At 51.0% G+C, this 27,919-nt stretch overlaps 2 protein-coding genes across 2 annotated transcripts; one reads left to right on the top strand and one right to left on the bottom strand.

The window, feature by feature from the left end:
* Positions 1 to 194: 194 nt before the first annotated feature.
* LOC105488878 (mitochondrial inner membrane m-AAA protease component AFG3L1-like) lies at positions 195 to 25,305 on the bottom strand. The gene is given in 15 exon segments (XM_024795085.2): positions 195 to 716; positions 2,949 to 3,074; positions 4,254 to 4,361; positions 5,760 to 5,913; positions 6,145 to 6,282; positions 8,130 to 8,213; positions 8,215 to 8,401; positions 11,592 to 11,716; positions 12,521 to 12,589; positions 15,640 to 15,789; positions 17,241 to 17,333; positions 18,932 to 19,019; positions 20,919 to 21,012; positions 24,606 to 24,946; positions 25,004 to 25,305. Coding segments are annotated over 15 exon segments (2,328 nt in total). The 3' UTR covers positions 195 to 447.
* CENPBD1 (Putative CENPB DNA-binding domain-containing protein 1) lies at positions 24,876 to 27,605 on the top strand. The gene is given in 2 exon segments (XM_011753392.3): positions 24,876 to 25,636; positions 25,639 to 27,605. Coding segments are annotated over 2 exon segments (561 nt in total). The 5' UTR covers positions 24,876 to 25,452; the 3' UTR covers positions 26,016 to 27,605.
* Positions 27,606 to 27,919: the final 314 nt, after the last annotated feature.

The raw sequence follows: 27,919 nt of genomic DNA, 5'->3' as shown, positions 1-27,919 counted from the left end.
TAAAAAATACAAAAAACTAGCCGGGCGAGGTGGCGGGCGCCTGTAGTCCCAACTACTCGGGAGGCTGAGGCAGAAGAATGGCGTGAACCCGGGAGGCGGAGCTTGCAGTGAGCTGAGATCCGGCCACTGCACTCCAGCCTGGGCGGCAGAGCCAGACTCTGTCTCAAAAAAAAAAAAAAAAAAAAAAAAGAAAATTGGTTCCTGTCTGCAGAATTGACTTTTTTTTTTTTGTGAGACAGAGTCTTGCTCTGTCACCCAGATTGGAGTGCAGTGGCGCGATCTCGGCTCACCACAACCTCTGCCTCCCGGGTTCATGAGGTTCTCCGGCCTCAGCCTCCTGAGTAGCTGGGACTACAGGCATGTGCCACCATGCCCGGCTAATTTTTGTATTTAAAAATCAAGATAGGGTATCGCCATGCTGGCCAGGCTGGCCTCAAACTCCTGACCTCAAGTGATCCACCTGCCTCGGCCCCCCAAAGTGCTGGCATTACAGGTGTGAGCCACTGTGCCCGGCCGGCTTGCAGAATTCAAACTGGGGCCAGAGGGTGAGCCTGCCAGGCCCAGAGCTGCAAACATCCCTCCCTCCCCAAGGGCTCCCAGCTCACCTCCGAGGACCCTCTCGATGGCCTGCTGAAAGTGTTTCTCCTCAACAGAAGGACTCAGATGCCGGGCAGCAATCAGGGATGCTTCATTGCAAACATTCGAAATATCAGCACCTGACCCAGGAACGGAGAAACAGCCAATAGTCAGTGCTGCTCCTGGCCGCTGGAGCTTGACCCAGATCAGTTTTGTTAAGGAACATCTCCAGCAGAGAGAACAAGACTGAAATTCAGTAGAGAACTTAAAAGTAATGGGAGCTGTCCACCAGTCACCATTATTTAGCCACATTTTTTGTCAACCTTTATTAAGGTATAATTTATAAGCCATAAAATCCACCCATTTTACACGTACACATCAATGATTTTTTAATAAACTGATCGCGTAGTGCGACGATTGCCATAATCTAGTTTTAGGACATTTCCATCATCTCTGTAAGGTACCCTGTGCTATTTATAGTTAATTCCCATTTCCACCTCTGGCAACCACTCACCTCATGTCTGTCCCTACAGATTTGCTATTCTATACATGTTTATTATTATTCTGCACATTTCACATAAATGGAACCATATGTTATGCGGCCTTTTGTGTCTGGCTTCTTGCATTTAGAACAGTATTTTCTAGGTTCACCCATGTTGTGGCATGCATTGATACTTTATTCCTTTTTATAGCTGAATTTGACTACAGTATATGCCGCTTCGGCCATTCACCTGCTGATGGACACTAGGGATGCTTCCACTGGAGCAAAACAGACTCATCCCTGCTGAGGGGCAGTCAGAGTCATCCCTGAGTTATCTCTGCTGAATCATCCCTGCTGAGGCACAGCGCTGTCATCTCTGCTGAGTCATCCCTGTTTAGGGGCAGTGCTGAGTCATCCCTGCTGAGTCATCCCTGTTGGGCAGTGCTGAGTCATCCCTGCTGAGTCATCCCTGTTGAGGGGCAGTGCTGAGTCATCCCTGCTGAGTCATCCCTGTTGGGCAGTGCTGAGTCATCCCTGCTGAGTCATCCCTGTTGAGGGGCAGTGCTGAGCCATCCCTGCTGAGTCATCCTTGCTGAGGGGCAGTGCTGAGTCATCCCTGCTGAGGCACAGTGCTGTCATCTCTGCTGAGTCATCCCTGCTGAGTCATCCCTCCAGAGGGGCAGTCAGCATCATCCCCGAGTTCTCTGCTGAATCATCCCTGCTGAGTCATCCCTGTTGAGGGGCAATGCTAAGTCATCCTTGCTGAGTCATCCCTGTTGAGGAGCAGTGCTGAGTCATCCCTGCTGAGTCATCCATGTTGAGGGGCAGTAATGAGCCATCCCTGCTGAGTCATCCTTGCTGAGTCATCTCTGCTGAGTCATCCCTATTGAGGGGCAGTGCTGAGTCATCCCTGTTGAGTCATCCCTGCTGAGTCACCTTAGTTAAGGGGTAGTGCTTAGTAATCCCTGCTGAGGGGCAGTCAGAGTCATCAGGCATCCCCGCTGAGGGGTAGTGCTGATTCATCCCTGCTGTGTCATCCCCTCTAGGGGCACAAGAAAGCAGTCTTGGTAACATTCCAGCATTTTATCTTTGGTATGTAAACAGACATCTGAAGTCAGCCAGAGGAGAGAACAAAAGGAAAGAAGCACATTTTGTGTCTAAGACACATGACACCCTTCAGATGCCTGCCAGGCAAGCCCTCACTCACCATTCTGCAGCAGACAAATGTACAATCCTGTGTGAATACACCTGACCTGACACTAGGCAGCACACTGGGGAGCCTAGGGGATGGGTACCACTGGGGGTGCCAAGGCAGCTGGAGGTGATGAGATGCCACAGCAGAATGTTCCAGGGGTGGCGGGAGCAGGTGGGCATAGGTCAGAGGCCGTGGCCAATGGCCGCATAACCGTGAGGTATGGGTAAGGAGGACAGGAATCTCCCGGAGAAGTCCCCACTCATTCCTGAGGGTGATCCAGCCTAGGCAGGGAAGTAGGTTTCCTAGCATAGACCAGGATTTCATTAAAAATAAGAGAGAAAATCAAATGAGCTTCCTCAGCAGGGAGGGCAAGCCCCAGGCGAAAACGTGGAAGGAAGCATCAAGTTGCCAGATCCTCCCCCACCCCCCCAACATTAGCTTACTGTCAGCTCTGCGGTAAGACTCACTAAGTCTGACTGTAATTAAAACAGAAATTCAAGTGGGTGCAAATTAGTTTTGGGGCTAAGAAAACTGATCTCTGAGGCCTCTGAACACTCTCAACAGGTGAAAAGTCCTGCAGACAAGGGTGAGCACTGCCAGAACTGGATGAGAAGGGCCAGTCCCCACTCCCCATGACAAGAAGCAGAGCATACATGGCTCCCACCACAAGGGGACGGCACAGCCCCCAACACTCACCAGTGAAGCCTGGGGTGAGCACTGCCAGCTTCCTCGCCAGGGTGTCCTTATTGAGGCTCTCGTCCAGCTTCAGTGGGCGCAGGTGGACCTTAAAGATGGAGGACCTGCCTTTGATGTCAGGGGGGCCTAATGAAAGAGAGAGAGAGGCACGGGCTCTTGTGCCTTCTGGGTCTTCAGAACAGTCGCCCACAACCATATCACAGAACTGCAAGGACAGCTGGGGTCCCTGTGGAGCTCTCTGCTGTCATCCTCCAGACAGAGCTGAAAGCAATGGCAGAAACCAGCCAGGGCACAGGCACATCCAGCTCCACAGCTACGACACCCCTCAACCCAGGGCCACGCCACTCGACTACACCCCTCAACCCAGGGCCACGCCACTGGACTACACCCCTCAAGCCAGGGCCACGCCACTCGACTACACCCCTCAACCCAGGGCCATGCCACTTGACTACACCCCTCAACCCAGGGCCATGCCACTTGACTACACCCCTCAACCCAGGGCCACGCCACTTGACAGCACCCCTCAACCCAGGGCCACGCCACTCGACTACACCCCTCAACCCAGGGCCATTCCACTTGACAGCACCCCTCAACCCAGGGCCACGCCACTTGACAGCAAGCAACACAAGGGCCACAGGGAATTAACGCTTCCTAACAAACACGAGAAGGGAGGGGGAAGGCAATGATGGCTGACCGTCAGGGTGAAGAGTAAGGGGTAAATTGCTGTCTTCTAAATTATCAATTTTCAATTTTTTCATTTATTTATTGTTTCTGAGACAGAGTTTCACTCTTGTTGCCCAGGGTGGAGTGCAGTGGTGAGATCTCCGCTCATCGCAACCTCTGCCCCCCAGGTTCAAGCGATTCTCCTGCCTCAGCCTTCGAGTAGCTGGGATTACAGGTGCACGCCACCACACCCAGCTAATTTTGTATTTTCAGTAGAGACAGGGTCTCACCATATGGGCCAGGCTGGTCTCGAACTCCTGACCTCCTGATCCGCCAGCCTCGGCCTCCAAAAGAGCTGGGATTACAGGCGTGAGTCACCACACTTGACCAATTATCAAATTTTTACAGTAGTGAAAAAAAAAAAAACATCCCTGCAGGCCCGATCGCACGTATTCTTGTCAAAAAGTGGACTGCCAGGGGCAGGACTGATGGCAGCAACTTGCGGCTCTCACACATTTTCAAAATGTTACATTAACTGCTTCAGAATTACCATCAAAATCTCCTCCAAATACACTGTAAATCACCTAAACAAACTTTTCGGCCAAGGGGATAAAGGCCCAACCCTGAGAAAGGGGCACTCACCAATGTAAATCTGGCGATCAAATCGGCCAGGCCGCATCAGGGCTGGGTCCAGGATGTCAGGGCGGTTGGTGCCAGCCAACACCACGATGTTGGTGGCAGAGTTGAACCCTGGACACGGGAGAAGCAGGTGAGCCCCAGTAGCAAGCCCGATGTGGGCATGGCAGGTAACCAGCCATCCCTCCACTAACTGGGAACCCCACAGCCTGGCTCAGGGGGTAGACAAGTCCAGGGCGTGGGCCCTCCTTATCCTGACTTAATTCTGTTTCCTGCAGCCTCTGACACCACGTCGTGCTGGAGTGGATGAGGGCAGGCCAGGGACTGCACAGGAAATGGGATGCTCAACAGAGGGGAAGGGAGGAGAAAGGCTGAGTGCCCCACGTCCGTCCTGTCTCCAATCGGTCTCCTCCAGATATCAAAACAGTCATAATCTAATTAGAATTACTATTGGGTACTAAAGACAGAAAAATACTTAGGAAATGCTTTTGGCCCGCAGAGAACAGTGTTTAACACAGCAGGCCTCACTGCTGTCCTCAGAAAGGCCTGCTCGCAAGGTCAGTGTCTGGCGCGGTGAGTCTGGGGGCGTTCCCACCATTCCCGGAGATAAACAGCTCCCTGGGCCCAAACGCTTTGTGCGCCCCCAGCAAAAACCCCGGGAACCGAGTCTCTCCTGAGCTTCCTGGTCAACATCCAGCAGGCGTGGTCACAGCCCGATGCTGGGGGAAGTGAGCGCGTCCCATGTGGCTCCACTGGAGGAGGGTTCAACACTGCACCCGGTCTCCTTGCGACCCAATGCGGCTTCTCCCCTGGCTGACTTTGCTGTGTCCTCCTTTGACGGTAGTAAATCACAGCCCTGAGTGCTACTATAGGCCGAGTCCTGTGACTTCTCCTAGCAAGTCACCACATCTGGGGTGGTCTTAGGGACCCCAACACGGCCCTGAAGCCAAAGTGAAAATCAAATCTGCCGAAGGTCTAAGTGAAAGTTTTTCCAAATCTGAAAAATGGCACAGAACCTGGACGTGCCCAACGAGGCTTTAGCAGGACTGACAGGCGACGGTCAGTCACATCTTAGCTAGAATCACTCTGAGAAGAGACGGGCCTGGGGGGTCTGTGAGATTCTGGGTGATGCAGGGGCACCAAGACAAGGCTCAGAGCGGAAGGAGCATGGGTTGTGGACACACTACCCTGTGGGCACCGTCAGGAGCAGCCATGCTCGTCTACCTGGTCCCCCTCCCCAGAGAAGCAGGTGTCTCCACACTCCAGAGAACCCCTCTCCATCTGGCGGCAAGGGAATGAACTGCCCCTATCCTATCACGGGCACTGGAGGAGGCTTGTGAATCTGACACAGCTTTCTCCATCACGTTTGCCTGAGAGCAGCCTTCCTTAAAAACAGAATAATCAGGGACTCTCTTCTGGGGGTGACTGTACAGAAAAAGGCTGTGCAGACTGTCCCTAAGCAGCTGCAGGGGAACAGCTGCACACCACAGGCCGGCTGCAGCCTACACACACCGTCCATCTCCACGAGCATCTGGTTCAGGGTGTTCTCCTGCTCACTCTGGCCTCCAAAGTGCCCTTGGCCTCGCTTCCTGCCAATCGCATCAATCTCATCAATGAATAAGATACATGGAGCGTTTTTTCGGGCCATTGCAAACATGTCACGAACCTGAAACAGAAACCCACAGAGAACCTGTTTTGCTACTGGTAGGAAGACAGGAATGCCAACTATCCTCCACCCTCTCCTCAGAAACCTCTGACCCATTTCGCCCTGGTGCACCAGCACCTACCACACGTGCCCATGCCCAGGGCCAGGGCCCCACACCAAGCTATTCAAGTTGACCAGTCCTGGTCAAGGCACGGTGCTGAGGCCACCTGCAGCAGGTTCCCGTCCACTTACCCTTGCTGGCCCAACGCCAACAAACATTTCCAGGAACTCGGACCCGTTCACAGTGATGAAGGGCACACTGGCCTCCCCTGCAGTTGCTTTGGCAAGAAGGGTCTTGCCGGTACCAGGAGGACCAGTGAGCACTGTTCCCTGAAACAGAATGGTGACACTGGGCTCTTAACAGGGGAGCAGACGGTACACAGGACAGAAAGCTGCTTACACTGGTGACTTCTGAGACTGACTAAGAAGAATCCCATCAGGGATGGCTAAGGAGCTGGAGGGCAGGAGGGGGCTAGACTTGCCCACAGCACACTCTGTTCTACCCATGTGCTCCAGGAAAGGCACCACCGTGGCCGCACACACAGCCAGCTCTTCATGATGGATTCTCACAGGGGATGCCACAGGCAGAGGTAATTTTGGGAAATCACTGTACCTCACACCCAATAACGGGAAGCCAGATGGGCTCTGACCCCACGAACTCTTTCCTGACATCCACAGCACAGCACCAGGCCTGTGATGTAACACAGAGGCTGACAGAGCCCCCTCTCGCAGGAGCCCCGCCTGCTGGGAAACGGGGACCAACACACCAGGTGAGGGGCCTTTCTTGGTACCTGACTGCCTCACCCACTCCCTCTCTCATACAGATTTTCGCCAACAAATACATACGAAAAAAACTATAATTTTTTCAGCAGCAATAGACATAAATTAAAAACAAAAACAGATGCAGTAGCTCACACCTGTAATCCCAGCACTTTGGGAGGCTAAGGCAGGCGGATCACCTGAAGTCAGGAGTTTGAGACCAGCCTGGCCAACATGGTGAAATCCCGTCTCCACTAAAATTACAAAAATTAGCTGGGCATGGTGATACGTGACTGTAGTCCCAGCTACTTGGGAGGCTGAGGCAGGAGAATGGCGTGAACCCGGGAGGTGGAGGTTGCAGTGAGTCAAGATCGCGCCACTGCACTCCAGCCTGGGCGACAGAGCAAGACTCTGTCTCCAAAAAAAAAACATTCTGAAAGGCAAAGAGAACCACCCACTGCAACACCTGACTATGAGCAGAGGTTGAGCTCCAACAGAAGCAGAAGGTCCCGGCTCTTCACGTCCATCACACACACCTGCTTCCCGGCCTCACGCTCACCAAAGGGGAAAACAGGTCTGTCACCTCCTGGCTTTGCCCCAGGTTCACAGTGCTTGGCCTAATCATTATTTATTGTTTGGAGCAAACTGTCCAGTGAATGCCCACCCCATCGCGAGGTGCTGGGGGTGGGGGTGCAATGGCACTGCAAGGATCTGGGTGTCCTCAGCTTGGTCCAAAGCCCAGAGGTGATTTAAAGGGTGTGTGAATCGAGTTTCTGTGAATGCAAATATTTCTGGGAAAAAAATCCATGGCTTCTGTCAGGCCCTCAAAGAGTCATGACCCCAAAATGGCACCAAGAGATAAACTTGCTCTGTGTGCCCAGCAGCCAGATCTGGCACCCTGACCCACACCACCCACAACGCGCTGACTGGCTGGCTGCACAGACCTAGCCACGGTCCTGCTGCACACACCTAGCCGCGGTCCGGCTGCACAGACCTAGCCACGGTCCGGCTGCACAGACCTAGCCGCGGTCCTGCTGCACACACCTAGCCGCGGTCGGGCTGCACAGACCTAGCCATGGTCCAGCTGCACACACCTAGCCGCTGTCGGCTGCACACACCTAGCCGCGGTCCGGCTGCACAGACCTAGCCGCGGTCCGGCTGCACACACCTAGCTGCGGTCCGGCTGCACAGATCTAGCCGCTGTCCGGCTGCACAGACCTAGCCGCTGTCTGGGTCATGGGCTTAAAAGAGGCAGCTACATCTGATCCCAAGCCTGTTCATACAAGTTGTACCTGTTGTTCTATGTAATAAATATTAAACAAACTAATAAAACAGGAGTAAGAACCTACTCTGACCCACAGCCATCTCTGGCTTTGACTTGGAGCTCAGAGGATTACTACATTTTCTAAAATCAGTACCTTTGGAATTTTTGCTCCCAAGTCCTGATACTGCTTGGGATTCTTCAGGAAATTCACAAATTCCATAATTTCCAATTTGGCTTCTTTCGCACCCAGCTACATCCGCAAATCGCACATCGATGTTGCTCTTTAAGATCTTGGCTGTTGTCTCACCAACACTGAAGAGGCCCCCTCCTCGTCTACTGCGACTGGCTCCCATAGGGCCCCTCCTGGCAGCATAGAGGAGAATGCCAACCAGGAGAAGGGTGGGCACCAGTCTTCGCAATAAAGAGCTGGAAAATCCAAGAGAACTACTTGTCACGCTCAGGAGGTCAGAAATAGCACCTTTGTGCCAGGCACGGTGGGTCACGCCTGTAATCCCTGCACTTTGGGAGGCCACCGTGGGAGGATCTCTTGAGCCTAGCAGTTCAAGACCAGCCTGGGCAACATGGCCAGACTGTGTCCCTACAAAAAATATAAAAATGGCCGGGCGTGGTGGCTCACACCTGTAATCCCAGCACTTTGGGAGGCCGAAGCAGGTGGATCACCTAAGGTAAGGAGTTCAAGACCAGCCTAACCAACCTGGTGAAACCATCTCTACTAAAAATACAAAAATTAGCTGGGCGTGGTGGCGTGTGCCTGTAGTTCCAGCTACTCAGGAGGCTGAAGTGAGAGGACTGCCTGTGCCTGGGAGTTCAAGGCTGCAATGAGCCATGATTGCACAACTACACTCCAGCCTGGATGACAAAGCAAAACCCTCTTAGAAGAGACCGCTCTAGGACTTTGTTTTGCTACACAAAAGGGAGCAGGTTTTTTTCCTTTTTTTGAGATAGGGTCTCACTGTCACCCAGGCTGGTGGGCAGTGGCACGATCACAGTAACTTTGAACTCCCAGGCTCAAGAGATTCTCCTGCCTAAACCTCCTGAGTAGCTAGAACCACAGGCATGCGTGCCACCACACCAGATATTTAACTTTTTATAGACACGCAGTCTTGTCTCACTGCATTGTCCAGCTGGTCTCAAACTGCTAGTCTCAGGTGATCCCCCCTCCTCAGCCTCCCAAAGCGCTGAGATTACCTATGTGAGCATCACGCCCGGCCCTCGTCCTTTCTTTTTTTTTTTTTTTTTTTTGAGATGGAGTCTCCCTCTGTCACCCAGGCTGGAGTGCAGTGGTGCGATCTCGGCTCACTGCAAGCTCCGCCTCCCGGGTTCACACCATTCTCCTGCCTCAGCCTCCCAAATAGCTGAGACTACAGGCACCCGCCACCACGCCCGGCTAATTTTTTGTATTTTTAGTAGAGACGGGGTTTCACCCTGTTAGCCAGCATGGTCTCAGATCTCTTGACCTCATGATCCACCTGCCTCGGTCTCCCAAAATGCTACGATTACAGGAATGAGCCACCACGCCCAGCCTCTTTTTTAAAAAATGTGTCAAAGTCCGTCCAGCACTAGGCCTCTCCAGTTCTGAAGGCTCTAGTCACAGGCATTTCTATCTCCCTGATGTAACCTGTGGCTGCCTTGGTGGGGCAGGGAGGGTGACCAATTCCACCACCCACCACCTCCTCCACCCGGCCAAGCAGCCCTCCTGGAGCTTACACCACATCTCCCCCAGGAGCCAGGAGGTGCCTCCAGCAGACCCAGCAAGGCCTCCTGGCATCTAGGGCCAACCGGGCCTGTTTCATCAGAGGAAGACACCAAATGTCTTCTTGCTTTATTTTTTATCTTTGCTCTTGCTCTTCAGAGGCCATCCCTCCTCCAGTGGCTCTGCAGTCCCTTTCAGCCCCACATACAACCAGGCATTCCCGGCAACTCAACAAGCAAAGACAGAACCCAAGTCAGCAATAAACAGCACCTAGATGACATCCAGGAGCTCCAGCAGGAGACCACAGGCCTGAGCCCTGCCACTAGAATCTGAGAGTTAATCTCCAGATTTCTACCTGCCTCACCTTCTCTCACCCCACTGCGGCCCCTACTCTGTGCTTAAACATATGTCTCAAAGAAACCATCAAAACCACTACAATTCCAATTTTTACACCCTCCTGGCTAAAGCTGGTACTGGATTTGTACTCTCTCTTGGTTCAGTTTTCAATTCTGGGCAGAAGGGCCGGAGAAGACAGAGCAATGACATCCCCAGGATGTAAACATGAAAACAGGATCCACGCTCAGCAACACTGACTTCTGTGCTGAGTCCTAGGATGCACAGAGTATTTCATCTGGTCTTTGCCCTCATGTCCATAATTACTTTAAGAACATACAAAAGGCCGGGCGCGGTGGCTCAAGCCTGTAATCCCAGCACTTTGGGAGGCCGAGACGGGCGGATCACGAGGTCAGGAGATTGAGACCATCCTGGCTAACACGGTGAAACCCCGTCTCTACTAAAAAATACAAAAAAATAGCCGGGCGTGGTGGCGGGCGCCTGTAGTCCCAGCTACTCGGGAGGCTGAGGCAGGAGAATGGCGTGAACGTGGAAGGCGGAGCTTGCAGTGAGCTGAGATCCGGCCACTGCACTCCAGCCTGGGCGACAGAGCGAGACTCGTCTCAAAAAAAAAAAAAAAAAAAAAAAAGAACATACGATGCAGTGGAAATCCAAGATAACATGAGAACCATGGGAAGCTTAGAATGACCAAGTGTCGGGCAGGTGCGGTGGCTCACACCTGTAATCCCAACACTTTGGGAGGCCCAGGCGGGCAGATCACAAAGTCAGGAGATCGAGACCATCCTGGCTAACATGGTGAAACCCCATCTCTACTAAAAATACAAAAAAGTAGCCAGGCATGGTGGTGGGTGCCTATAGTCCCAGCTACTCGGGAGGCTGAGGCAGAAGAATGGCGTGAACCCAGGAGGCAGAGCTTGCAGTGAGCCGAGATTGCACCACTGTACTCCAAGCCTGGGCGACAGAGCGAGACTCTGTCTCAAAAAGAAAAAAAAAAAAAGAACGACCAAGTGTCAGGTACTACATAGGAGCTGCAGAGTTGTGTGCAGGGACCCCCAGCACCTGAGAGGATGGGTCAGGGCTGCCCAACAGGGAGCCTGGGGAAGTCACAGGTGCACAAGCCCCGCCTCTAGACATTAATTCGACAGTTCTGCAGGAGTGGCAGGTAGAAATGACAGAAGAGCATTTTGACAGGGCTCCCGTAGTGATCCTGCTGCACAGTCAATTGTGGAAGGCTCCCTACAGGACGTCAGGGAATTTCTGCTACAAAAAAGACACCCAAACGACTGGTTTTCTTTTTTAAGGCTGCGTAGCCAAATTATTTCCCTGCTTCAATTCTCTTCTCATGAAAAACAGAGTAAAAAACATATATATACACACACATATATACACACACACACCCATATATATATAAAAGCATATATATATATTTTTTACTACAGGCATTGCTTATTATAGATGCTTATAAGTTTGAGAAATATATTCCAAAACAGGTTAAACATGGCATTTTTGTTTCGTGTTCAAACAGAGGCCCTTCACCATCCTCCTCACCCGTCACTCTCATTGGTGTAGACCACTGCTGCCTGGTTGGGGGGCTCAATCCCCAGCTCCCACTGAGCAGACTCCAGGTTCCGCTCAAAGGTGTCAACACTGCCAATGTTAAACCACACGAACTTCTGCAGAGAGCAAGAGCAAGCTTAGGGTTCATCACTGTGTCCCACACTGAGCCCCACCCTCACACATGCACCTCCCACTGCCTCTTCTCCTAGCCTTAATCTCCACAACATGGACGAGGCCTGTGCCGAGGCTAGCTCCAAGGGAAACTATACTAACAGCAGAAGACTCTGGTTTTGGCCCCATGAAATTACAGTCTTTAAGTTCTAGACAAAAGTGTAAAATGTCCAATGACTGCTGGGGTGTGCCTTTGTCTCTTTTTCTTTTTGAGACAGTCTCCCTCTGTCACCCGGGCTGAAGTGCAGTGGGATGATCTTGGCTTACTGTAACGTCCACCTCCCGGGTTCAAGCAATTCTCATGCCTCAACCTCCTGAGTAACTGGGATTACAGGTACAGGCCACCATGCCTGGCTAATTATTGTACTTTTAGTAAAGATGGGGTTTCACCATGTTGGCCAGGCAAGTCTTGAACTCCTGGCCTCAAGTGATCCGCCCACCTCTGTCTGCCAAAGTGCTGGGATTACAGGCATGAACCACCATGCCCAGCCGTTCCTTTTTGCTTTTTACTCTTTTATTTTTGTCTCTTCTCTCCCCACAATCCTCGATAAGTTGTTCTCAGACACTGCATGGCAAATCTGAATCCTAGTTAGTCTTATAAGGGCTCCTGTCCTACTTGGAAAGCTTTGTTATTGATACATGCCAATGAGAAAAAAAATCACATTAAAGAGTAGTTGATGGATACTAAGGGAGTATTTTACTGAAAAAAACTTATGTCTGGAGTACTCAGCCTCAAACTCACCCCTCACCTCAGAAGAGGTCCCAGGGGCAGGAATAACACGCACAAACTGTTTGTTCACGATTTCCAGCCGGTCCACCTGGGAAAAAGAGAAAAATAATCAGCACGGCTAAAGCAATGAGTATGATATTCAACAGTAAACAGGGCCTCACCCTCAGACCAGCCCACGGCTAAAGCAGTGAGTATCATATTCGATACTAAACCTCAGGCTTATCCTCAGACTAGTCCCACAGTGCAGACCGAGACTCTGACGGTGTCTGAGAAGCTGCATCCACTCTGCTGTGCAGATCCGAGTTTTGTTTTCCCACTGATTTGGACATTTCTAGCCTGGCCTGTGCATGTAATTCAGAGGATTTACAATTTGGTACATCTGAGATCTGAGCACCAAAGATTCCAGAGCACCAAAGATTCCGGAGTAACTTAAAACCTAAAAGGAAGGCCAGGCATGGTGGCTCAGACCTGGTACATCTGAGCACCAAAGATTCCAGAGTGACCTAAAAATCTAAAAGGAAGGCCGGGCGCGGTGGCTCAGACCTGGTACATCTGAGCACCAAAGATTCCAGAGTGACCTAAAAATCTAAAAGGAAGGCCGGGCGCGGTGGCTCAGACCTGGTACATCTGAGATCTGAGCACCAAAGATTCCAGAGCGACTTGAAACCTAAAAGGAAGGCTGGGCGCGGTGGCTCAGACCTATAATCCCAGCACTTTGGGCGGCTGAGGAGGGTGGATCATTTGAGGCCAGGGGTTCGAGACGAGCCTGGCCAACATGGTGAAACCCTGTCTCTACCAAAAATACAAATATTAGTCGGATGTGGTAGTGTGCGCCTGTAATCCCAGCTACTCAAGAAGCTGAGGCAGGGAGAACTGCTTGAACCTGGGAGGCGGCAGTGGCAGTGAGCCAATATTGCACACTGCACTCCAGCCTGGGCAACAGAGTGAGGCTCCATCTGAAAAAAAAAAAAAAAATCTAAAAGGTCTAGAAGTCTCAGACTGACAATACAGCAAAGTCTTCCAGAACCCATCCAGAAACATTTCGCCCACACAGCTGCAGACAGCACAAGAAAACGGGGCCAAGAATGAAAACGCAACCCCAAAGGCCTCCACACAGCCACCCAGCGGCGAACACGGCCTGAGAGCAGCAAAAACATGGGAGGGGGCAGCCATTTCGTCAGGTGTGATGACAGCAGCGTTGCTCTTCCCCCTCCACAGAAACGGACACCACCACGACACAACTTTTCTTGACTACTCAGGGTCATGTGACCAACATCAACGTGTTTATGACAGGTGTGTCTCGAGCCTAACCCCACAACCGCGGCACGGTCAGCGTGTCAGACACCTGAAAAGGACCTCGCAGAAGCTCTGGGATCTGTCCAGAACCCACACACCAGCAGGCATCGTGGGCCAAATTATCTGTCTCACCCCTCCTCATGGCAGCAGCTGTGGGTGAAGACCCACGGCAGAGAGGGGCTACAGCAGCTCTCCCCTCCTCGCATAAGGAGTCGTCAAGGACCTCTCTGAAGACAGCTGTGTGCCCTGTGGCCAGACAAAAAGGCCTTGGGTGGTGGTTCACAACTATAATTGCAGCACTTCAGGAGTCCGAAGTGGGAGCATCACTAGAGCCCAGGAGTCTGAGACCAGCCTGGGCAACATACGGAGACACTGTCTCTAAAAAAAGAAATTGTGGCCGGGCGCGGTGGCTCAAGCCTGTAATCCCAGCACTTTGGGAGGCCGAGACGGGCGGATCACAAGGTCAGGAGATCGAGACCATCCTGGCGAACACCGTGAAACCCCGTCTCTACTAAAAAATACAAAAAACTAGCCGGGCGAGGTGGCCGGCGCCTGTAGTCCCAGCTACTCGGGAGGCTGAGGCAGGAGAATGGCGTAAACCTGGGAGGCGGAGCTTGCAATGAGCTGAGATCCGGCCACTGCACTCCAGCCCGGGCTACAGAGCGAGACTCCGTCTCAAAAAAAAAAAAAAAAAAAAAAAAACAGAAATTGCGGGCCGGGCACGGTAGCTCACACCTGTAATCCTGGCACTTTGGGAGGCCAAGGCGGGAGGACTGCCTGAGCTCAGGAGTTCGAGACCAGCCTGGGCACCACAGTGAAACCCTGTCTCTACTAAAATACAAAAAATTATCAACCTCCACCTCCCGTGGAGGCGTGGTGATGTGTACCTGTAATCCCAGCTACTCATGAGGCTGAGGCAGGAGAATCACTTGAACCAGGGAGGTGGAGGTTACAGTGAATAGAGATCACGCCACTGTACTCCAGCCAGGGCGACACAACAAGACTCCATCTCCAAAAAAAAAAAAAAAAAATTATGTTTTTTATAGTCCCAGACACTCAGAAGGCTGATGTGGGAGGCTGGCTTGGAACCAGAAGGTCGAGACTTCACACCACTGCACTCCAGCCTGGGTGACAGAGCAAGACCCTGTCTCAAAAAGAAAAAAAAAAAGGCCTTAGCCACAAACCCTGCTGGGAAAACAAGATTTTCCTACAGAAAGAAGTTCAGATCTTAACACTGCATCACTTAACAAATATCTTTCTGAGGGCAACTGAGAAGCACAGCACTTGCTCTCATGTAACTTTATACTAAAGCCTGAGCAGTGCTTCACCTGCCTTCAGCAACCTGACAGACCCAGGCCCAGTGAAGGACAGGCGGAGGCTTGCTGGTGCCATATGCCCCTGTGCACAGACACAAAGCCCCCAACTACTGTCCAGGGCCACTCAGCAGGGCACAGGGGTGCAGGAGTAGACAGGGGTACACTAGGGGAAAGAAAAGATCTGAATTCAATAAGAAATTGACACTTGATGATAAACAGACACAGACAATCAGAACTTACTCACAGAAGCTGAAGCTAAAAAAAAAAAAAAAAAAGGCCAAGATGTTAAGGAAGCTTCCACCCAGCACGAAACTGAGCTTACTCACCTTCTGTTGGGGCCACTCCTGGGAAAAGTAAAACTGTGTCTCATCTATGACCAGAGGGTGGGACTGCCCAGCACATCTACCACACAATGCATTCTCAACCCAGGCCTCAGAGCTCACAGCTTCTTACGGGCATCGCAGACCACGTGTACACCACTACAGCGGCCTCCTTCCCAGGTAGGTGAACTATAAATGCCTCTCACCAGACCTCTGGCCAGGTAATTCTGTACAAAGTGCTTCCAAGTGATTTCTCTTCCAGGATCTCGAAAATAGAGGTAGAAAAATCCCACGGCAACACCTGCCCCCAAAAGGGCCAGACTGCGGAAATCCTTGTCATCCCAGGGGAAGTCCCCCTGTGGGAAAAAGAAAACACATTTTCCAGTTAAATGAAAATAGTTTCTTCATGAAAATGGCTATTTCCTTTTTCAGATGTTATTACAAAAGTTTTCCAACCCCCTCTCCGGACCCTACACAATGTAGCCTCAGTTCCTCTCATGAGGAAAGATCTTCACATGGTGTATGAAACACACTGAAAGCCGCAGCTCACCAGATGCCCCAGGAGAAGCAGAAAGTCCACAAAGAGCGCTGTGTTTGAGCCACTGTTGCTAGGGTTATCTCTTATGTGAGTCTGTTAAAATCCAGACAGAGGCCAGGCATGGTGACTCACGTCTGTAGTCCCAGCACTCAAGGAGGCCGAGGTGAGAGGATTGCTTGAGCCCAGGAGTTCGAAACCAGCCTGGGCAACATTGGGAGACCCCGTCTCTACAAAAAATTTTTAAAAAAATTAGCCAGGAGTGGTGGTGCACGCCTGTGGTCTCAGCTGCTCTAGAGGCTGAGGTGGGAGAATCATCTGAGCCTGGGAAGTCAAGGCTACAGTGAGCAGTGATTGTATCTGATCGTATCCCTGCACTCTAGCCTGGATGACGAGTGAGACCTTACCTCAAAAAATAATAATAAAATCCAAACAGAAATCTCAGCACTTCTTTTTTTTTTTTTTTTTTTGAGGCAGGATCTTACTTGGTCACCCAGGCTGGAATGCAATCACGCGATCATGGTTTACTGCAGCCTCAACTTCCTGGGCTCAAGCAATCCTCCTGCCTCAGCCTCCTGAGTACTTGGGACCAGAGGTGCATGCCAGCACGCCTGGCTAATTTTTTTTTTTTTTTTTTTGGTAGAGATGAGGTCTCGCTATGTTGCCAAGGCTGGTGTCGAACTCCTAGGCTCAAGTAATCCTCCCACCTCCCAAAGTGCTGGGATTACAGGCATGACCCACTGCACCCGGCCTCAGGACATTTTTAGAAACTAACTTCTTTGAAACTTATGAACTAATTCAACAGCTCACCTTTAAACAAGCAGAAAGACTGATGTGGGTTTGAATTTATGTGTTCTCCCATAATTTCCATGTTGGACCTCAACCCCTAAGGCAAAGGTATTAAGAGATGAGGCCCCTGGGAGGGGATTAGGTCCCAACAGCTCTGCCTTCACGAATGGGATTGGTGCCCTCACAACCCGTCGCCCAGGTTGGAGTGCAGTGGTGTGATCATGGCTCACCACACCCTCAACTCCCACGTTCATGCAATCCTCCCGCCTGAGCCTCCTGAGTAGTGGGGACTACAGGCACACGCCACCACGCCTGGCTTATTCTTGTATTTTTTGTAGAGACGAGGTTTCACCATGTTGTCCACGTTGTGACCTTGTACCTCCAGCCTCCACAACCATGAGCAGTAAATGTATCCTGTTTATAAATTATCCAGTCTGATGTATTCTGTTACAGCAGCAGGCGTAGACAAAGATGCACACAAACCTTCTGCATCCGCCTCCACCAGGCAACGTCATCCCGCTTCCCTCCTCTCCTGCTTCCATCTCCCCCAGGCTCGGCATTCTTTGGCTCACCAGTCTCGAGAGAAAACAAAGTCTGACTTCAAAAAGCAATTACATATAATTTTCCAGAGAAAGAGGACTCAGAAAACAGCAAAACACTTTCCAACACACAATTTTAATAACACCAGTGCCTTCTGGAAATAAACAGACACCAGGAAAAGGATGAGGCTGGGGAGATACTGCTGAGAAGTGGCTTCAGACACATCTAAAATCCCTAAAATTTCACCTTGTTGGCTTAATGTTGAGCTTTAATAGCAAACTTTTTTGGGCTAACAGTCCCCAAATTGGCTGTAATTAGAGGAAAGAAAGAAAGGAAGGAAATGATAATAAGGCAGACTGGTATGGGTGGTCCCCCTTCTCAAGAGAACCAGGGAACACAAACCACCTGTTCTAAGTAGAGTCTGCCTCTCCTCCAAAAAATCTGGCCTCCTACATACACTTGTGACCCACGGACCTACCAGCCTCCTCCTGTAATGTTCCAGGACAAGTTCCAGGACAAGTAAGCTATGACACTGTCCGCTTCACAAATACATTGCTACTCCAACTACCGCAAAGTAACAACATGAAAGGCCAGAGAAGGCCAAGGTGACCCCAGGAATGGCAAACATATTACAAGATGGAGTAAAAATTTGCATAAATGTTAAGGACAAACATCAGTCTTCATAGACACACTGCTTGGCCGGGCGCAGTGGCTCACACCTGTAATCCCAGCACTTTGGGAGGCCAAGGCAGGCAGATCACAAGGTCAGGAGATCAAGACCATCCTGGCTAATACAGTGAAACTTCGTCTCTACTAAAACTACAAAACAATTAGCTGCGCGTGGTGGCGGGCGCCTGTAGTCCCAGCTACTCAGGAGGCTGAGGCAGGAGAATGGCGTGAACCCGGGAGGCGGGGCTTGCAGTGAGCCGAGATCACGCCATTGCACTCCAGCCTGGGGCAACAGAGCGAGACTCTGTCTCAAAAAAAAAAAAAAAAAAAAAAAAAAGAAAAGCAACCATACTGTCAAGTCGCTATAGAGAAAGTGAGAGACAGGACAGTTTTCCCTCCTCCTGTCTCTCTCTTCTCACTTCATACAATCAGCAAGTGCCCTCAGGTCCTAACAATGAGGCAAGTGCAGGGAGCACCTTCTACTCTGTGGGGACACAGGGTCTCCAGGGACTTCAGTGAACACTGTCCCTGGACACAAAGCACAAAGCCCAGGTCCATGGCCTACAGAAGGACTCCAAGTGGGCAAGTGTGCTCTGAGCTAATGACAGTCTGCACATTGTTTTTGTTCTGCTTTCCAAACATGAGGCTTAGCTGGTCCGCAGAGTGAGATACGCAGAAACCAAGGTTTGTTCCCATGCCTTCCAAAAGATTCATCTGGCACCTTCCTTTGGAAAGAGCTTTTCTCTCACCAGCTTTACTGAGATATCAACACCATAAAGACACGGAGAAAGTGTTGGACGTTGTGTGGCTCAATATGGAAGCCAGGAAGGGGTAGAATGGGGCGGGGTGGAGTGGGGTGTGCCCTGAGTGGTCTTGATCCTCACCCCCTGGTCACTCACTGTAAAAGTCACACTCAGTTCCTGTAAACCTCATGCTGCTAACGATGGTAGATGAAAGACAGGCACCTTTGGGTGGTTTTGAACACAGCCACCAGGAAAAAAACGTTGATCTCGCCTGCAGAGTCGGTTTCTGAAAGTGGATCCCTCGGAGGCACTGAAACAAGACACCAGATGAGCTTATCAGCTTCTTATTCAATACAACACTGCTCATTCTCACTGGCCACAACCACAGGAGGAAGCAGGACGAGGTGTGAGCTTATTGCCTTAAATATCCCATTAGAAATATGATTCAATAGAACTAAACAGGAACAAGTTCACTGCAGAAATGCACTGCAAATTTTTATAGCTATAGCCTCCAACAGCAAGCAAAAAGCTCCCCAAAAAACAAAAAACATGGCTAAGAAACGGAGGCAACTTTATTTAGTAACTTAAAATATTGCAGCTTCAAAAATAAGACTGTAAGACTAAAACATACAAATGCGTAAAATTTAAATACTGAAATACACTATGACTCATCTTTGGTCAACCAAGAGATTAATTTCTTTTCTTTTCTTTTTTTTTTTTTTATGACACCGAGTTTTGCTCTTGCCCAGGCCAGAGTGCAGTGGTGTGATCTCAGCTCACTGCAACCTCTGCCTCCAGGGTTCATGCCATTCTCCTGCCTCAGTCTCCCGAGTAGCTGGGATTACAGGCGCCCGCCACCTTGCCCGGCTAATTTTTGTATTTTTAGTAGAGATGGAGTTTCACCATGTTGGTTAGGCTGGTCTCGAACTCCTCACCTCAGGTGATCTGCCCACTTTCACCTCCCAAAGTGCTGGGATCACAGGTGTGAGCCCAGCCCTTTTTTTTTTTTTTTTTTTTTAAGATGGGATCTCATTGGAGTGCAGTGGCTATTCACAGCAGGGACAACAGGCAGGTAATACGGCATCCAGCAAGAGGTAAAAGTTTTTGTCAGGCCAAGAAAACAATTTTTCCAGCAGCTCTGTATTTTCTTCAGCCTTCAAGGAGGAAAACGTCCACTGGGTGCCGTGGCTCATGTCTGTAATCTCAGCACTTTGGGAGGCTGAGGCAGGAGGATCACGTGAGGTCAGGAGTTTGAGACCAGCCTGGCCAACATGGTGAAACCCCGTCTGTACTAAAAGTACAAAAATTAGCCAGGCATGGAGGTGGGCGCCTGTATTCCCAATTACTCGGGAGGCTAAGGTAGGAGAATTGCTTGAACTTGGGAGGCGGAGGTTGCAGCAAGCCGAGATCGTGCCACTGCACTCCAGCCTGGCGACAGTGAGGCTCTGTCTCAAAAACACACACACACACAAACATATATATATATATAAAAACAAAATCTAAGTACTCAATAACCCAGTACTAACTGTATCCAACAAAATCCCAACATAACCAGTGAATTTATATTGTCCCCAGTATTTTATTTATTTATTTATTTTTGAGACAGTCTTCCTCTGTCACCCAGGCTGGACTACGGTGGCGTGATCTCAGCTCACTGCAACCTCTGCCTCCTGGGTTCAAGCGATTCTCCCTATCTCCCAAGTAGCTGGGATTACAGGTGTACACCACCACGCTGGCTAATTTTTGTATTTTTATTAGAGACAGGGTTTCACCATATTGGTCAGGCTGTTCTTGAACTCCTGACCTCAGGTGATCTACCTGCCTCAGCCACCCAAAGTGCTGGGATGATAGCCGTGAGCCTCCAATATTTTGTTATAATGAAACAAGACCCATAGCTGACAACACCTGTGTTATTTCAGCTGCGTCAACATTCAGGGTGATGCAACTCTGTAGGCTATTACCCCAAAGTAAACTCATTCCCCCATTAGTAACTTTCTAATTAACTACACTATTCAAATATCCCTGTAAAAGACCACAGTAGACTAAAACGTAAGACATGCTATGAAAAAGATATTAAAGTCAGGAAAAAAAAAAAAAGCAGCTCAGAAAGAGAATGCTGACAGTAAAGGCTGTGGGGCTAGCAAAGGCTCCTGCATCATGAATGAAATCCATCTGCAGCAGCCATCCCCGCACCAGCGGCGCACGGTACCTGACACAGAGCGAGCAATGACTCTCCAAGGGTCCCATGAATGTGTGTTTCCCCGATGGGGGTTTGGAACCCAAGGCGTGGGTCAACAGGAAACCTACGCAAAGAACAGAAGGCGGTCGTACTGCACATTGTAGGGTGCCAAGTGCCTCTTACCTCACTTGATCCCCACTGCTCATATGAGAAAGTAGAAACTGAGAGGTAATGTGAGTGCCTGAAGACAGCTGGTCGCTGAAGGTGTGCAGAGAGTTCTGATGCCCCAATCTTCCAGGGCTTTTCCAGGACCACCCCAAAGACGGCGTGGCGCTGGTCGTGGTGGCTGGGTAGATACCAGGTAGCCTACAGCCCTGAAGGTACAAAGTATGACTCTTCAGGCTTCCAAAACTTGATAAAACATCCAATTCCTTTGCTTTAATTCACAATTTAGTCCTTTTGTGATTTGGTTAGGACACAATCTGGTTAAGTCAGATGTAGTTCTCACAGTAAACGTAAACACCGAGACAAGAGTCTACCATTCCTTCTTGGAGTTTTCCGCAAGTCAGTTCACAGCTCACAATAGATAATCTTGCTAAATTAGTTTTTGTATATGCAAAGTCAAGATGTGAAGGTGGGCAAAACACAAACTCCCTTAAACAGGGCAAAGTGCTGCTGTCCTCTTTCCAGTCAGACCATAAATGAGTTGACCCTTATTCTGGGTCCCACAGACGCACACACAGCACACAGGTGCAACCTCAGCAGGTCTATGAGGCCCTGCCCCTCCTTGGCCTCACTGTCTCTCACTAAACTCTTCCTCATGCTGATCACACAAACACAAGGCTGGACCTACCCTAGGGCAGGGCACTTTCTATTCCATTCTCCGAGCAAGCTCATCTCAATCCCTCACTTCCTGCAGGAGACACAAGTAACAGGGTTTATCCCTCCTCTATTCCCTTTCTTCATTTTCTATTTCCTTTATTCTGCTTCCTTTCCTTACATGCCTAATACTTGCTTATTTATTGTCTGGTTCCTCCTTGCACAGCACGTAAACTCCATGAGAACAAGGATAGAGTAGGTAGCTCAATGAATGAAAGATGACTGCATGGAAGCCTACACAACACAAGCGTCCATGAAGAGAGCTGTTAGGGCGTTTTTTGTTTTGTTTTCTTTTGAGACGGAGTCCCACTCCCAGGCTGGAGTGCAACGGCGCAACCTTGGCTCACCGCAACCTCCGCCTCCCAGGTTCAAGCAATTCTCCTGCCCCAGCCTCCCGAGAAGCTGGGATTACAGGCGCCTGCCACCACGCCCGGCTAATTTTATACTTTAAGTAGAGACGGGGTTTCTCCACATTGGTCAGACTGGTCTCCAACTCCCCACCTCAGGTGATCCGCCCATCTCAGCCTCCCAAAGTGCTGTGATTACAGGCGCGAGCCACTGTGCCCGGCCGTCTCTACTAAAAATACAAAATCAGTGCCGGGCGCAGTGGCTCAAGCCTGTAATCCCAGCACTTTGGGAGGCCAAGACGGGTGGATCACAAGGTCAGGAGATCGAGACCATCCTGGCTAACACGGTGAAACCCCGTCTCTACTTAAAAAAAAAAAAAAAAAAAGCACAAAAAACTAGCCGGGCGAGGTGGCCGGCGCCTGGAGTCCCAGCTACTCGGGAGGCTGAGGCAGGAGAATGGCGTAAACTCGGAAGGCGGAGCTTGCAGTGAGCTGAGATCCGGCCACTGCACTCCAGCCTGGGCGACAGAGCAAGACTCTGTCTCAAAAAAAAAAAAAAATACAAAAATCAGCTGGGTGTGGTGGCGGGCACCTGTAATCCCAGCTACTTGGGAGGCTGAGGCAGGAGAATCGCTTGAACCTGAGAGTTGGAGGTTGCGGTGAGCTGAGATTGCGCCACTGCACTCCAGCATGGGCAACAAGAGGGAAACTCCATCTCAAAAAAAAAAAAAAAAGCAAATTGCTGCCACCTCTCCAACTTCTGCATGTCACCCTCAGTCCATAAGTCATTAAGCTCTCAAAGGAGAGCAAGCCAGTGGGGCAGAGCCCTTGCCTGTTGTGTTCACCCAGACATTCCCTGGTAGATGATTAACAGATCGATCTCTAATAAATGAGATACAGATGAATGACCCAGTCTGGGAAGGAACTCAAAGATCACTCAACGTCTGTCCTCCCTTCATAAAGGGGTCTATAGCAGTTCAATGATTCAAAACTCTCCTGGGCTGTATTAGGCTGTACACACTGATATTGTACATTGCTGACTGTTAACATGTGTTAACCACCAGGAGGGCCTCTGCAATGCTGATGCCACATGGCCACAGGTGAAAGACTGCTTTCGCTCATATTGCTAGAAACAAAACCATCATACAGTTTCCCAAATGAATGGAGATGAAGGGAAAGTTCATTCCTGAAGACAGGACAGAAATACTCATGGAACCCTTCTTTTTATTTTACTACTGTCTGAAAACCATGACAGTTTTCTGGGATCAAAATTCAAAAACTCGGGCCGGACGCGGTGGCTCACGCCTGTAATCCCAGCACTTTGGGAGGCCGAGGCGGGTGGATCACGAGGTCAGGAGATCGAGACCATCCTGGCTAACACGGTGAAACCCCGTCTCTACTAAAAAATACAAAAAATTAGCTGGGCGTGGTGGCGGGCGCCTGTAGTCCCAGCTACTCGGGAGACTGAGGCAGGAGAATGGCGTGAACCCGGAGGCGGAGCTTGCAGTGAGCGGAGATCGCGCCACTGCACTCCAGCCTGGGCGACAGAGCCAGATTCCACCTCAAAAAAAAAAAAAAAAAAAAAAAAAAAAAAAAAAAAATTCAAAAACTCTGCATTAGAAAAAAAAAATTCAACGTTACTGCTGCCCACTGGGATGTAGCAACATAAAAATAAAGCAATCTTAAAATACAGAATATTCCGGCCTTAGACCATAACCCTATAAAAAACAGGGTTATGAGCAGGGCACGTGGCTCAAGCCTGTAGTCCCAGCTACTCCAGAGGCTGAGACAGGAGAATCGCTTGTGCCCATGAGTTCGATTCCAGCCTAGACAACACAGCGAGACTCCGGCCCCGCCCCCAAATTTAAAAAATAATATAATAAATTACAATACGGTTACAGCCATATCTACCTACAGGGCGGGTGTAAGACAGACAATCCGCGTAAAGCCCTTAGCTCTCAGTATTAGCTGTTACGACAGCGACTGGTCGCTGAATGAAGAACAGTTTGCAAAACCCTTTCACGCCTCTCATCGTATCTGGTCCACTGAGTAACTGCGAGGTGGATACAGCCGAATGCCGCCGAGCCCAGGAGGAAACGGGCCGGCACGCGGGGCCACAAAGTTGGTTCGCGAGCAGGTGGGACTCAAGCGCAAACCGCTCAACGCCCGGCTCTCTACAGAGCCCAGCAAGGAGGCTGGAGGTCCCGGTTCCGATGTCCGAGGTGCGCGGGCATCCAGGAAACAGCGGGAATTCCGCAACAAGTGGGTGGAAGAGGCAGCGGGGAGAAGAGGAGTTTGGAGACGGAGGGGACGCCCGGGAGGAGGCGGGCGGCGGGAAGCTCCGGCCAGGGGCTGCCGGCCTCACTGCGGGGACCGGGTCAGGGCCGCCGCGCTCCCGCGCTCCCCCGCGGCCGGCGCAGGCGAATGGCGTCACGCGGCGTCCAGCGCAGACCAGCCGCCCGGAACCGGCGGACAGCGCCTCCTCGCTCACCTGCCGGGCCGTGCCCAGGGCCCTCGCGCTGGTCTCGGCCGTCCTGCTGCCTCCTGGACCACCACATCGCCACAGCAAGGCCAGTGGCCCGGCCACCGCTATACTGCCGGCCGCCGCCAGCGGCCGGTACCACATCCCCAGACCCAGACCCCGCGCCGCCCGAGCGCGCGCATGCGCAACGGGAGAGCGGTCCTACGGCCCCGCACGCATAGGGAGGCCTCGCGCATGCGCAGCAGGGCCGCGGCGCCGGCTGGGGCCCCGTCTTGGGTGTCCACGCCGTCGCCTGACAGTTCGCGGCTTTGATCGCCAGCGCAGGCTCGTCCTGCCCAGACAGCTGGGCGCTAAGGGGATACCCAGCGCCTTTAGGCTTATCTTAAATCGGGCATCTGCATCCACACTTATTGCTGGGATCCTCCATGGAAAGCAGCTCCCGAAACCGAACAGCCGCCCGGCCCGCCCTCCGCTGCAGTAGAAAACCGCCCCGGGACGTTGCTGCCGCAGTGTCCCCCTCACGGAGTTCCGTTTGTCTGCTTGGTTGGTTGCAACTTTCTCTGGAGCCCCAGAACCCAGGCCGCTTGTATGTGCCTGCGGCCGCACGGCCCCAGCACGCGGACCTGGAGCGGCACCGGGAGACCCGCGCGGCCTCCTCGGAGTGGACAGTGAAGCAGCGGGGCTGGGCAGTGGGGCTGGGCCTGCCCATGGCGACCCGTCCACGTCTCCGGGACATCAGCCTGCGCCTCTTCCTAGCCTCCTTTTCTGTTTACCGAGTTCTGCAGGGGAACGTAGAGGAACCACAGCCTTCTTGCACTTGAGACCGCTGTGATTTTCTGACATTGTGGAGGCAGAAATGCCTGGGAAAAGGCCCACAGATGCAACTGTCATCCCTAGTGCCAAAAGGGAACGGAAAGTGATTACCCTTGACCTCAAATTGGAAGTGTTACGACGATTTGAAGCGGGTGAGAAGCTCAGTCAGATCGCAAAGGCCTTAGGTCTTGCTGTCTCTACAGTGGCGACCATCTGAGATAGTAAAGAAAAAAATCGAGTTCTCAAATAGCTACTCCTTTGAGAGCCTCACGGTTGACTCGCCATCGAAGTGCAGTGATGGAGAGTATGGAGCGGCTGCTGAGCTTGTGGCTGGAAGACCAGAGGCAGCGAAATGCGCCCTTGAACGCCGCCATCGTTCAGAAGGCTAAGTTTGATGACTTACAGCGTGAACATGGCGAAAGCTCTCAAGTGGAGAGGTTTCATGTGAGTAAAGGGTCAGGGTGGCTTGTGAGATTCAAGGAGCGCCACTGTTTGCCCCACTTCAAGTTGAACAGCGCAGCTCCCAGCAACAAGAACATGTACACAGAAATGCTGAAAAGCATCATCGAAGAAGGTGAGTACGCCCCCCGGGTGTCTTTAACGTAGATGAGACAGGACTTGATTGGAAGAGAATGCCCGAAGAAACGTTCACTTCCGAGGAAGAGAATGCTGAGCCAGGGTTTAAGTCATACAAAGATCGCTTGATGCTGCTGCTTGGTGGCAGTGCCACTGGGGACTTTAAGTTGAAGCCCTTACTGGTGTACCGCTTGGAAACCCCCAGGGCTCTGAAGGGGTACTCGAAGCCCAATTCGCCCGTGATTTGGCGCTCCAACAGAAAAGCTTGGGGGACCAGGAGCATCTTTCATGAATGGTTCGCTTACTTTTTTTGCCCTGCCGTTGAAAAACACTGTGCCTAAAATAATCTCACCAACAAAGCATTGCTCATACTAGACAATGCGTCATGCCACCCTGTGAATTTGAGCGATGTTTCTGATAACATAAGAGTATCATACATTCATGACGGTACAACTGACTAAATCCAGCCCATGTGTCAAGGTGTAGCCTCTGCCTTCAAAGCTCACTATCTGAGGACTTCTGAGCACATCCTAGAAGCAACGGATGGTGAGGATACAGCTGTGATCAGGGAATTTTGGAGAAACTACAGCATCATGGATGCTGTGGACAACACCGCGTACTTGGGAGGAGCTCAAACCAGCGATAATGAACAGCGTGTGGGAGAAGATTTGGCCTGAGTGTGTTCAGGCCCAGCATTTTTCCTGGGCAGATAACATTGCACAGCTTAAAAAAACCATTGTGACCCTTGCCAGAAATGTGGCCTTTGAGGAGATTGCTGAGGCTGCTGTGGACCAGTTGCTGCAGTCCCATGAAGATCTCTCAAATGAGGAACTAATGCAGCTGGAACAGAAGCCGGCAGTGGGGGAGGAGGAGAGGGAAGATGATCCCTGGGTGCTGCGGCAGTTAACCACAGGAAGACTGTTGGCAGCCCTCTCGCATTTCGAGGCTGGCTTGCAGGTCCTTGCTAGTAACAGCCCTAATGATGAAAACTTAGAGTTTCCAGAGCTATCAATGATGCAATAAACTGTTACCAGAAGCTGTACAATGAGAAAAAGCACTGTTCAAAACAACTCTCTTAGGTCATTTTTCCATGTGTGTAACCAAAAGTTAATCAGAACAAAGCAGAAGCACCATGACGAACTCAACAGTGGAGACCCAGCCAGGCCTCTCTGCTCTGCGGTGTTCGACATCCCTGGAAACCTTGCTGTTGGTATTTCCATTTTGATGCTTGAGAGTATCAAATTTTGTCATTAAAATGTTATTTAAATATATGCTTTGAAAAGCTCATATATGTGTAAGAATCGCCAGGAAAACTTTTTTTTTCTTTGAGACAGGGTCTCGCTCCATCATCCAGGCTAGAGTGCAGTGGCGCAATCTTGGCTCACTGTAGCCTCGACCTCCAAAGCTCAAGCAATCCTCACACCTCAGCCTCTGGAGTGCTGGGACTACAGGCACATGCCACCACCCCCAGCTAATTATTTTGGTAGAGAAGGAGTCTGTGTGTTGCCCAGGCTAGTCTGGAACTCCTGGACTCAAGTGGTCTTCTAGCCTGGGCCTCCAAAAGTGCAGGGATTGAAAGTGTGAACCACCATGCCCAGCAGAAGATGTTTGTTAAAAAAGAAAAATTGAGGCCGGGCACGGTGGCTCACGCCTGTAATCCCAGCACTTTGGGAGGCCAAGGCAGGCAGATTGTGAGGTCAGGAGATCGAGACCATCCTGGCTAACACAGTGAAACCCCATCTCTACCAAAAAAATACAAAAAAATTGGGCATGGTGGCGGGCGCCTGTAGTCCTAGCTACTTGGGAGGCTGAGGCAGTAGAATGTCATGAACCTGGGAGGTGGAGCTTGCAGTGAGCCAAGATCGCGCCACTGCATTCCAGCCAGGGTGACAGAACGAGACTCCGTCTCAAAAAAAAAAAAAAAAAAAGAAAAA

The sequence above is a fragment of the Macaca nemestrina genome, chromosome 18, assembly GCF_043159975.1.
Source record: "Macaca nemestrina isolate mMacNem1 chromosome 18, mMacNem.hap1, whole genome shotgun sequence".
Classification (NCBI taxonomy): domain Eukaryota; kingdom Metazoa; phylum Chordata; class Mammalia; order Primates; family Cercopithecidae; genus Macaca; species Macaca nemestrina.
This window is presented reverse-complemented; position numbering and strand designations above follow the sequence as displayed.